Raw genomic sequence first — 12,768 nt, 5'->3', positions numbered from 1 at the left:
AAATAGTAAACCAAACAAACACCAACCCGCTAATGAACTCTTTTCAGCCACTGCAGAAGAAAATAATGAAGTACACATTTTACATGGATGGAAGAAGTGTCTGTGTTTCTGTCTAATATAGGTAAAGATGATACGCCTGCCAAATTGAATGAAGATGGATACGCTTCTTCACCCGTGCTGTTTGAAGACGACACACCTCTGATGCATGGCCACCCTGAACAGAGAGATCAGTCCATGGAAAATTCAGTTGTCTTTGGCACTTCTGCAGAGGAAGTTGTGAAGGAAATTCGCTTTAGGATTGAGCAGAAAACTCAACTGACTGCAAGTGCAGGTATTCAGACACATGAATAAGAATGCTTCGTATTTCTAAAATGTCGTCTTCTCTAATCTCAGAGGGCATTAATTAATATATCAGCATTGCCACAGCATTCTTGTGCTGCAAGTGACTTTCAGGTGTTTCAAGGGATGCTATGGCTATCAAAGCCACTCCTGGTTTTGGTATTTTGGTAGGTTTTTTTAATCACAGAAACAGTTACATCATCTTTTTGCTTCTTTCTTCTTGATGTAGAAGTAGTGTAGAAGACTGACCAGTGCGTTCAGGAGCTAATCTTAGCACAGGTGGTTGTTTTAGTGCTTCATGTGTATTGTTTTCATAAACCAGTTGTCATAGTGACATCTGTCACTAGTTCTAAATTACTGTTAGTTTGAATAGCAGATCCATGTTGTTAAGTGTTTCTAACAGTTCTCCACACTCTTCTTTGCTTAGGACGATAACAAAATTAATTTAAAAGTTAGTTCTCAAGGAAGTAAATTATGTGTTGGAGTTTATTAACTATTCATTAGCTTTTTAATATTTACTATCCAAGTTTTATGTCTTCTGACTTCAGGCAACCTACCTGTAAGTCTCAACTGTTTTGGTAACAGTCTGGATTAGGTCACTAGAAAAAGCGTACGTCCCTAGCCAGTTAGTTTGCGTGCAATCCGAACTACTTTGTGAACCCAGCAAGGCATCAAGGAGTGCTGAGCTTTATGAAGCGGTGTGGAAGGTCAGGGGCGTCTTGAATGGAAGCAGAGGTAAAGGAACAGCTAGTATCAAGAAGCATCTGTGTTAGCTCAAGAATGGCAGGAAAACAGTAATTTCGTTGTAGTGAAATTTATCTTCCTAAGGGTAAGTTGGTGTTTAGAAATCAGACGTAGCTTTTATAAGTGCATCAAGGGTTTTAAGCCCAAAAATGAACAACAGTTAGAAGGGTAACTGGAAAAAATACTGATAATAATAAATAAAATTACTTCTCCCATCTTGCATAATATGTTTGTATCAGCGGGCAAATCAAAACTTAGACCACTAGGGCAGTAGTGCAGAATAATTCTATTTTTCTTTCTAAATCAGTTCCAGAGTGCATTTGTAAAAACAGTTACTTTGACAGAAAAGCACAATCCCTCCTCATCCCTACCAGTATCGGTGAAATATATACATATTTTTGAATGACTGCATAGCAGTGGTAGCCCACAAAAGACTTCAATTTGGAAAATTTTGTCCAAATGAATTTAGTCTTTTTGCTGAAATACAAGAAAGAAATACCTTCTTCTCATTAAGAGTTCATTATAACTGCTGTTGTAAACATTTTGTCTCTCCATAATCACCATCATAAAATTGTTCAGTCACGCAACTGATGTTACTGTTAAACACTTGGTATTTGTAACCCCTCATGACAGATTCGTGCATGTTTTGTTACCCTGACTGTCTTAAAATAGTAGGTGCATTTTGTGGTGCATCTGTTATGTTTAATCTGCCACACGTATTTAAGTTCTCACATGTCTATTACAACTTTTTTTTTTCCCCCAGAACTGTAAGACATTTGGTTATCAGCTATTGTAATTCTTTTGCTTATGTTTTGTCTTTGCCAAATGTGTGGGCTACCCTTGTGTTTTTCAATATTGGACAGCTGAAATTAAACATTGTCTTGTATTTTCTAAATATACAGGGTTTGTTTGTCTGTTTGTTTTTAAGGAATAGCGCCAAATACAATGTTAGCAAAAATGTGCAGTGATCGTAATAAACCTAATGGGCAGTGCAGAATTACCCCTGAGAGACAAGCAGTGCTCGACTTCCTAAAAGAGTTGCCCATTAGAAAGGTAAGAGACGCCATGACATGTCCTCTACAAACGTATGTTATGTGTTGTAAAAGCAATATTTCTACTGAACAAATACACTTTTCTAGCTAATATGCTGAGTTGTGTTTGACTTAAGTTGTTCTTGATATTGGATCTACAAATGGAAAGTTTCCAACTTAATGATACTTACTCTTTTCCAGGTGCCAGGTATAGGAAAAGTAACAGAGAAAATGTTAAAAGCTCTTGGAATTGTGACTTGCTCGGAACTTTACCAGCAGAGGGCACTGCTTTCTCTTCTTTTTTCAGAAGCATCTTGGCGGCATTTCTTGGGTATTTCCCTTGGTTTGGGTTCAACGCATTTGGAAAAGTATGTTTTGTTTTTTCTCCTGCATTCATATTTTTCTAAATTTTATGTTACACACTGCACATTTTAAGACATTTTACTGAAAAATATTACAAAAATTTGGTTTGTTTTATATATTTTAAAGTATCTCTGATACCGGTTATTGTTATACTTAGAGCTGAGATACACACAACAGCCAAACGTTAAAAAGCAGAAGTTTGTACAGCCATGTCTAACACATGAAATAACAAATGTCTTGTCAGAGAAATTGTCCATAAGTGTATATCAAGATATCAAGTCCATATCATTTAGGATAACCTCATATTTACTGAAACAGCTAAGCTAAAGAGAAATGAGTTGTCCTGAGCAGAGGTGTTCAGTCCTGTGTCTTCTGTAACAACGATATACATTAATTGGATTTTATTATTATCCTATTGTAATGAAAATTGCATTGGGATTTGATCTGCACTGGTGGTAAATTGGCGTATTTCTAATGAAAGTAAGTGAATTTTCTGTGTCTGCTTCTCATGTGTATGTACAATGTTTGTAAGATCAACTTGTGAATTTGCTGTAATAGAACCAAAGATTTTATATCCTTCTTCATGTCTGTTCCTTTAAGGTTCATACTGTTTTAATGGCTTTTTAGCTTTCAGGGTGTGAGGGGAGGAGGAACCAGTTTTACTACTGAATACATCTTTTCAATAATATCCTTAGTAAATGGTTGGTTCACCTTATGATCATTGTCCTTGATCATCTTCTTTTAGGAAAATGTGAGGATACCAAATTTGTTACTTCCAGTACTTGGAGTATAAAGAAAATGCTCTGGGGAACTCTTACATGCAGAAGAGTTCTTAAAGAATGCTCAATTAAAACCAGAAAGAAAGAAATGAAACCAAAAAAAGCCTTAACACATCACCTTTAACATGGGCAACAGTTTAGAAAGAAAGCAAAGTAATTCCTCAGATAAGAAATACCCAAATATGTGTAGTGTGTTTAGGATTTTGTTAATAGCAGTGCTTCTTCAAATAAGACTTCTGATGTGAGAGGGCAGTTTTGTTGTTTAGATTTGGGGGAGGAGGGTTGGGGTTTTTCTTGCAAACTGTTTATTGGTGTCTGTGACTGAGCTATGTCTTTACTTCACCTACAGTAGTTTATGTTTGGTTTTTTTTTTAAAAAAACATTCTCCATTTCACATTCGCTTAAACTTGATGTACAAGATTTGTAGAAAAAGTTAACATCCAGATTTTACAGCATAGACTGTTGTTAGTTATTGATACCTGACTGGTTGACTCAGTGTTTATGAAAAAGATAAGTTATCGGTAAAGTGAGTATAATAAATTTTTTTTCTGTTTAAAGGGATGGAGAAAGAAAAAGTATGAGCACTGAAAGGTATGTCTCTTATTGAAAAAAATTACATGAATGGCTAAGCATACATAATACCAAGTAGTGTATAGTTTTCATAGTCATGCAATCTCATTGTGTATTTATGTGTTAAAATTTGTACACAACAAGCTCACTAAATCGGATTTGAGCTTTCATCATTTTTTTTTCCTTGGCTTCAGAATACTATGGAGGGAGGTACCTCTGTCGGTTTGTGTGTTCTCTTTTCTCACCTGCTGATTCTTCTAATGACCCTCATGCATCAAAGTGGTCTTTAGGACATAATATGGGGTGGAGATATATAAAGCCTTGAACTGCTTTCATGTGTTCCAGTTTAATATCAACAGCAGTCCAGTAGCCTGCAGTCACATGCATACCAAGTATAGCATAAGGTAGACATGCAAAGCAGACAATAATTTTGCATGGTTAACTAAATTGGTTACATTTCCTAACTTTTACTAGCAGCAGGTTCCCTAAGAAGGTGGTGTATGTAATTTCCAAAAGTTCATTTTTAAAAAGGAAATCTGTAACGATAATCTGTAGAGCACCATATTAACTACCTGCACTCTCATGTCTTCTCTCTCTTAAAAGATAAGAAAAAATTCTTATTCCTATTGAGATGTAATAATTGTCAGCAGCTTAAGTAAGCGCTGTAAGGTTTGGTACCGCCAGAGCTGAGAAATTTATTGCTGTACTCTTGTGCTGGTCTGCAGGCAGACAGATAATCTGGGTAGCCTATTGTACCTTTCTGCTTTTCCTTCTTCCTTCTTTTTTCCCTAAGGGAAGCAGTTTTAGACCAGAGATGTCAGTGGACTGCTGAGATCATAAAACTAGTATATATGGGAGAAGAGATGGGCCTGAAAATAACATTGCTTTTATCCTGCCCCTTCCAAACTTAGGACTTCCACAGAAATGCTATAAATCACTGCAGCATTGCCAGGTTAACCCAGGTTACTCCTTGGATAATGGCATGGGACCCACAGTAAAATATTCATTCTGTTAGTTTGGCAGCACACAAACTAACAAAATTCTTAGGGGAAAGTGAATCGTAATGGAGGATGAATTTTCAGTGCACTCAGGTAAACATGAATGTAACTTGAGATGTGAAATCCAGTGGAACTATAGGGACTTTACATTTGTAAATATAAATCCTGGCATGAAACAACAGGTCTGTGAGACCTTCCAAAAAGCATCTGGCAGCTGTAATTTCTGCTTCCTGCTTCTCTTAAAACCACTGCTAACTGAAGGTTGCCTTTCCTCTCATGGTATTACTAAAAAGCAGATGCACAACCAAAAAAATTACTCTAATTCCCATGTGAAGAAGCTCTAGCAAAGGCAGTTAGCAATGTTTTTTGCAGAAAGCTAGTTTTTCCTCTGAGGTTAGACGTAATTATCCTAGCTGGCATCTTTTTCTTAACATCTGCCTTATTAATTTCTGCTACTTGGCTCTGATGTTGACTTTCTAATCCTTTCTTTCTTCTGATGTTACACAGCACTCTACAAAGGAGATTAAATACAAATAACTTGGCTGGGTCCATGAATTCAGCTGGTGTTAGTATTCTCTCTTGAAAATATTTAAGCATTAATGACCTCAAATTTGATACATTTTCAAACAGTGCATGAAAAACTGAAAGCCAATTTATTTGTTTGAATGGCTTTGCAAACGTTTTGAAACACATAAATGTGCACAAATATATAATATTCATATTAATATTAATTTTTCATTGAAGTAAACACTCAAACCTGTACAATCTTCTTCTGATGTAGTTTTGTTTAACTGTACAAAAAATACTGTGAGATGGCAGCCACTGAACAAATTTCAGGAGTCATACTGAAAAAAAATCATGTCTTTGTCTTAGAACATTCAGTGAAATAAACGCAGCGGAAGACCAGTACAGCTTATGTCGAGAGCTCTGCAGAGATCTTGCTCAAGAGCTACAGAAAGAGGGACTTAAGGTATTTATATTATTCTCTGTTGACTTGCAAAAAGTCAACACTTTGCATTCAAACTTACTAAATGCAGCCTTAGAGTGAATGCTTTCGGCAGCATTGTACCACGCAACCTATATTCAGAAGTCTCCATTCTTTATTTTGCAGATGCTTAGAATGAATTAGGCAGCATTTTGATACTGTTCTGGTGGCTATTTAATAATGGGTGAGAAAAAAAATAAACTAATTAACCAAGTTATTTAGCATAGAAACATTTTATTGATAAAATCAATGTTTATAAACAAATAATAGAGCTGATTGTCAGTGAGCTGTGCGTTGGTCAGTCGTGTACTGATGTATTAAAGATGCTGTGTTTCTCTCCTATATTTATACAGGATCGAGTCAATAGCCAGTAGTGCAGTTTAGGAAGTTCACATCTCCCAAACTTGCTGACAAGTTATTCATACCATTCATTAGTATGAATGGTAAGAACAGTCTCCGTATTCCTTTTCCCCAAATTTCTGTTTATGATCTGGAATGAACAATTCATGTTTTCTGTGGAAGTCTTTAGGGTAAAGTAAGGAATAGCATTGTGATTTGTCTTCTTTAGCCATAAAAGATTGTCTCAAAAGATGACATGTTGAAAGGGAAATCATCACCTAAGAAGGACAAAGGGATAAGCTTATGAAGACACCAGAAAAAAAAGGAATGCCATTTGTTTACATTTGGATGGACACACTACATCACACAAATGGTCTGGAAGGTGTTGCCAGGGGAATACTTGTGCCAAAACCAGATATGCTGTGTGTGACTCTAACTTCCTTCCTCCTGCATGGTGTTTTCAGCAAATCCTTAATTGGGTATCACTTACACATCCTTAGTCGTTTTCCCAGCAAAGATACCTGGCACTGAAAATTTCCAAGTGAGGAAATAATTTTCTGTAGACAGGGTAGAAGTTGTGACCGTAACTAGAGCATGAGCTCTACTGAACGTGCACTGGTGGCAGGTGGTCTGCTGGGAACCATAGCCAGATGACCCAGTTCAGAGAATTTGACTTTGGTAGCAGTTCAGGAGCAAGTGCAGAACCTTGCAGACAAATTCTTGGCAATGCCCCTTGCTGCGCACAGATAAACACACAGTTTTGACTATGGCTTTAGCGCCCTTATATAGATTGTTTCTGTGCCATATATGACAGGCTTAACCTTTTCTTCTTGCCTTCCCCTCTTGGCCTAGGGTAAAACTGTTACCTTGAAGCTAAAGAATGTGAACTTCGAAGTGAAAACAAGAGCTTCAACTCTGCTGTCTGCTGTTTCTACTGAGGAGGAAATATTTGCTGTTGCTAAAGACTTGCTAGGAACAGAAATTGATAGCGTTGCTCCTCACCCTTTACGGATAAGACTTATGGGTAAAATATGATAAACTCATTCTTCCTTTTCAGTTAGTTATTCTAGTGTATTAAAGTAAAAGACTGTGCTCTAAAATCAGTATAAATAGATTTATCCTTTCTCTGTTACCCTGGTAGTTTTTGTGAATTGAAACAGGTTTGGAATGCTGAATGGTGACTCAGGAATGTTTTTGCTAATTGAGGCTGTACTACTTCTACCACCTGTTAGTCCTGGAACACCATACTACATGTTGGCATGAGAGTAGAAACAGATAACAGTGGTTAATTCTGCCAAATTAAAAGAGCTTTTAAATCTGCTCTGCAGCACAGCAACAGGTAGTTTCTGTGCTTAACCACTTTCAGAAACAAATGCTTTAAATAAAAGTGCTTGTGGATTTGAAGATGCTGTGTTCCACAAGAAATTTGAAAATTTCTGTCAAAAGTAAATTCTGTGTTTTTTTTGTTCTAAGACCTGTGTGTTTCAGGTGCCTGTACATTTTGCTTAAACCATTCAGTGACACATAAAACTTGCCTATGGTATTAGACGGCACTGGAGAAAAAGTACTCATGAAAAGCTCTCTTTCAGACTGAATTCCGTATAACTGTATTGAGTATAACAGCCTCATGTTGTGGTGCAATCAGTTAAAACTTCATGGGTATTGAAATTAATAATACGGTTGGGCAAGTGTTCAGGCCTGATAAAATTGCGTGTACCTTGTGATCTGTTGTTATAGCTTGCAAGTAATATGGCCTCCGTTTAGAGATAAAATGCACTTTTATTGAGTGAGTGTATACTTTAAAAGGTGTTAATTAAGAATTAGTGTCAAGTTTTCATTAAGTTGGTATTGTAAGTTTGTTTTTCATCATAGGTGTACGAGTATCAGGATTTCTAAGTGAAGAAGAGAAGAAGTACCAACAAAAAAGCATTAAGAGTTTCTTAAAATCAGGAAAAGAAATTGGTCTTCTTCGGCTTCAGGCAGGGAAGTCCAATGAAGAATATTTCACAAAAAACTCAGCAGCATTTCCCAGAGGGAGTTTTTTTGATAAAAAGCGAGCTGCAAGGCAACTAAACAGTGAGAATATTTCTCCAAATGAAACTGTAGATAAGCAGCTCTTTAATGATAGGAAATCATCAGCAAATTTTGTGGAAGAAGCAAAGAAAGTCACGGACTTGCAGAATTCTGATGTGTGTAAGATCTTCACCTGCCCTGTTTGCTTTGAGGAGCAAAGCAGCAATAATTTGGAAGAGCTTAATAGGCATATTGATGAGTGTCTTAATGGGACTCTTGTTAAAGATACTGTGGAAATAACTAAGAATAGCAATTCAAGAGAAAATACGCTTAACTTTCTTCCACTATTTAAAAATGAAAATGTTGATGAGTGTCAGAAAAATAAAACAGATCAATTAGCAGGAACAGACCAGTCTGCAAGTACATCTGACAGCTGTACTAGCTACAGCACAGAAAAATTCACTCAGATGGTATCTGATAAATCGCAGAGAGAAAGACAGCCTATCAGTCTCGGTGATATTGCTAGAAACGTGTGTATGAAACAGAGTTTCTTCCCCGAAAGAATTTCACGAGACGATGGAGGCCGTTTTGAAAAGGCTGAACGTACAGAAGGCGGCAATTCATCCTGTTTCTTTGAAATGAAAGAAGACAATGTTCTTGTTTGTCCGGTGTGTAATATGGAACAGAAAACCACCAGTCTTGTGTCATTTAACAGACATGTGGATGTCTGCTTAAATAAAGGCCTTATCCAGGAGCTGACCGACAAAAAGGATGTTCCTACTAAGACTTCCAATACGGAAAACTCAAACAGAGTTGGTGAGTGTGTGCTGTAGGATATGTTCGATTATTCAGTTTATCTGCTTGTACAACTAAAATTATTTGGTTATGGTATACTTTGAGCTTTTCAGGGCTTTGAGATTTTTGCAACGAGTTCATTTGAGGAAGGCCTTTATGAAATTGCACATTTTTATTTTAAAAATATGAAATCAGTTTTCATGACAAACTGGATTTACGAGTGTGATGGTAGCTACATGGTGCGTTCTCATTTGCCCCATAGGAATTACTGCTCATTTCTGTAAGTTGCACATTTGCTACCCCCCAGCCGTGTTCAGAAAGGTGTTTGTAAGGCCACTGAGATTTAACTGGATATCAACAAGAACATCTTCAACCTGGATTGTTTCAGAGATTCAGTTGATAGAAACTGAATTATGTAATGTGTTGGCAAAAACAGAGAGGCGTTGAACTAAAATGTAAAGGCAGGAACTTGCAAGCCTGTTTTACCTCTAATAAAATACATCCCGTACGCTCAGCTGTAGCATGCCAAACCAGCAGCCTGTTTACTCAAGTAGTTTCTCGCTCTGAGGAGGAGTTAATCTTTGGCCATATTAGAGGACATGTGCAGGTAGTTAAGTATCTGCTTGAAGTACCTTGTCCCTAACCTAGCTTGGGAGCTTTATAAAAGGGAATTAAAATCCTAGTGTGTTAGAATTATCAGAACTCAACCTGTCTTAAAATAAGAATCTTTTACATGGGGAATTGTATGAGCGGTAGTGTTGTGACATGTGCAAACAAACTTTGTTTTAAATGGAAAACTTAGTGTTGGCAAAGATTCTTTCCCCACCCACTGCAGGATAAAAAATTAAAAATACAGTTTTCAACAACCGCCTTGAAAATCATAAAACATTAAAAAAATTATTATTTCAGCATAAAATATTATGCTGAAATATCTCTGAAAAATACAACATTCAAATTAATCCCTTGGAACTCAGTAAACTGCTGGCTTTTGTTTTTCTCTTTTAAAAGTGCTAATACGAAGTACACTGCTCAAATTGCAGATAATAGTGTTATTTGCTCCTTTAGATTAAATCTAATTATATTTAAAAAGAAAAGGAAAGAAAAGAATAGCTTTGACTAAAATTGTTCTTGTAGAAGTTCTGCCATTTATGTAATTTCTGAAGAGTTCTTTTTTCTTTAAATGAGTTAATTTTGTTTCTTCCCAATTACTTTTCAGGAGGTTTAAGCAGAGGACAGCAATGCACAAATCCATCACAAGGAACCAAAAGGTAAGGATTTTCTGGAAACTTGAGTACATGACTCATTTTAAAACAATAAAGTTTCTAAAAATATTCTTGTAAAGTTATACACTGTATATTTTTACTTCTTACTGGTTGGGTGTTTTTTTCCTTCCTTTCTTACTTTAGGTCTGGACTACCAACTTCACAGTCAGTGTCAAAAAAGGCCAAGTCGAGCAATTCCAAGCATACAATTGAAATGTTTTTTAAATGACCGTGTAGCAACATGTCCTGTATGAAGTATTTCGTAGTATTTTGTGACGACAGATTGATTTAGCATTGATGGTAGGCTGGATTAAGGTGTCACTTGGGAGCCATTGCATGCCTGTGGGGAGAAAAAAAAAAGAGAAAGGAAAAAAAACTGCACCAACCAACCAAAAAACCAACAGCACGTGATGTTTGAGGTGGAGGAGGAGGTACAGCTGAGGCAATTTTTTTTTTGATTAATACTTTTTTTCCAATTGATTCAGAGAATCAAAATTCGCTAGCACTTTGTTGATATTGACCATGTGGAACTTTGTTGGAGTCATGAGCAGCCTCATGAATTCTCTGCTGTTCAACAAACAGAACATGAGATCAGAGGTGCCTTTGGGCAAACTGCCTAGAAAGCAGGAATCATTAGCTGGGGTGCCATGCTCTGCTTACTCACTGCCCTCTTCCCGCACTTGGTGTGCCATCTCCTCTGTTGATTGTGGGTGCGCCAGCCGTAGCAGCTCAGGCTGACGCCTGCTTGAACAATTCAACACCAAATTTAATGGTGGTGTTATCTGTGTGATAACAAAGAAGAGGTGACTTGCTTGATTTCAGCTGATGAACATCTGTCTTCTCAGTGGACACACAGACTGATTGGTCTGAGTTTCAAAGGATCAAGATCAGATCAAGAATATAGAGCGTGGTCAAGCTTTCACTGTTGTTACTGAAAGTGACTTCAGTAAGAGTTGGTGGGGCAGCCCTGCAGGACCCGTTGTGATGACATACAGGATGAATTTACTGATTTTAAAAAAATGTTTATAAACCTGTTGATGAGAGGAGGATTCCTCCAGGTAAGTCAGACAACTGCTATTAGATCTTGGCCTTTCCAAAGAGACTGAGAACTTAAATTTTCTTCACAATCCTGAAATTGTTACTGGCAAGTGGCACAAAATGTACTCTGAATAAAAGGTCCTATGGTGCAATAATAATATGAATGATATGCAAATATGCGATATGTTTACCTTTCTCTTTAAAATTATTTTGTATTTCTGAATAAACGATATTTTATGAGTGGCTATGTGGTAGGAGGAAACTGTAAATCGCACATATTTAAAATAATGTTTAGATTTTTTTCTGTTCACACAAATGGCTTAAATGTAGACATTTTATTATAATTAAATATTTATCAGACAAATAATTTATGATAACATATTTCTTATCAGTTACACAAACAGTGTCAAATCTTGTATGAACCGCAAACTGCTTTTTAACTTCAACTTCTATAAAGAAGTGACTGCAGTGGAAGCATCTGGTTTGTTGTTTAACTGTATTGGAAGTACTTTAGGGTTGGCTTGTTTTTTAAACAAACAGACGTGTACCAGGTATGTTTTAGATGCCCAAGCTAATTCAAGAACATGCTTGTTTGTTTTGAAACTGGCTGGAATGATTTCACCATCTCTACCTGCTCATCCATTTGTTTGCCAGATGCCACTGTACCCAGAGCTGTGTCTTTTGAATTCATGTCGGTGGTCCCTTCTCTGCTTTGGACCAAATCACACTAGTTCAGACTGTGTAAGCTGACTTCAATTGACTTTTTCTAAACCAGGTCAGTGAGCGTTCAGCATGAGCTGTTCTGTTGGCGGAGATGGGAGCTGGAAACTTGGGTAGGAATGACATAAGAGCAATTGAGGGAACAATGACATAAGCTGAAACTGCTGTTTAGAAAATGAACATCTGCCCCTTTATTAGTTTGTATCAGCCTGCTACAATAAAGTGTGGAATCTAAGTATTACCTTGTCATTGTGTTTCTTTAGCATGTGTAATTTCACACCAGCTTTTGTGCTGGTTTTAGTCAGGACAGAGTTGGTTTTCTTCACAGTGGCTGGTATGAGGCTGTGTTTTGGGTTTGCCCTGAGAAGAGTACTGATAACACTGGTGGTTTTTATTTGGTGCTAAGGCACATGGAAAACGAAGAGGTGACTGTTGACAGCCAAAATGGCTGCACCAAGGGCAGATGGTGCCTGACGAATATGGTGGACTTCTGTGATGGGGTCACGTCCTTGGTGGATAGAGGACGGGCAACTGATGTCATCTACCTGGACTCGTGCAAAGCCTTTGAGACCATCCTGCACGACATCCTTGTCTCTAAATTAGAGAGCCATGGATTTGATGGATGGACCACTCTGTGATAAGGAACTGGCTAGATGGCCACACTCAGAGTTGTGGTCAACGACTCGATGTCCAAGTGGAGAGCAGTAATGACCAGCATTCCTCAGGGGTCAGTGTTGGGACTGGAGCTGTTCAGCATCTATGTCAGCGACTTGGACAGTGGGATTGAGTGCA

The 12,768-nt window shown here is 37.3% G+C and overlaps 1 protein-coding gene across 1 annotated transcript; it reads left to right on the top strand.

Moving 5' to 3' along the window:
• Window positions 1–121: 121 nt before the first annotated feature.
• On the top strand, window positions 122–10,447 carry LOC104502910 (DNA polymerase kappa-like; the record flags this gene model as incomplete). Its single annotated transcript, XM_010159511.1, has 9 exons — window positions 122–331; window positions 2,012–2,136; window positions 2,316–2,482; window positions 3,815–3,847; window positions 5,698–5,794; window positions 7,001–7,172; window positions 8,021–8,977; window positions 10,173–10,224; window positions 10,363–10,447. Coding segments are annotated over 9 exons (1,898 nt in total), but the record flags the coding sequence as incomplete, so codon positions are not given.
• Window positions 10,448–12,768: the final 2,321 nt, after the last annotated feature.

This window comes from Eurypyga helias, unplaced genomic scaffold, assembly GCF_000690775.1.
Source record: "Eurypyga helias isolate BGI_N326 unplaced genomic scaffold, ASM69077v1 scaffold48229, whole genome shotgun sequence".
In the NCBI taxonomy this organism is placed as follows: Eukaryota; Metazoa; Chordata; class Aves; order Eurypygiformes; family Eurypygidae; genus Eurypyga; species Eurypyga helias.
The sequence above is the reverse complement of the archived record's forward strand: the minus strand, read 5'-3'. Positions and strand labels throughout refer to the sequence as shown.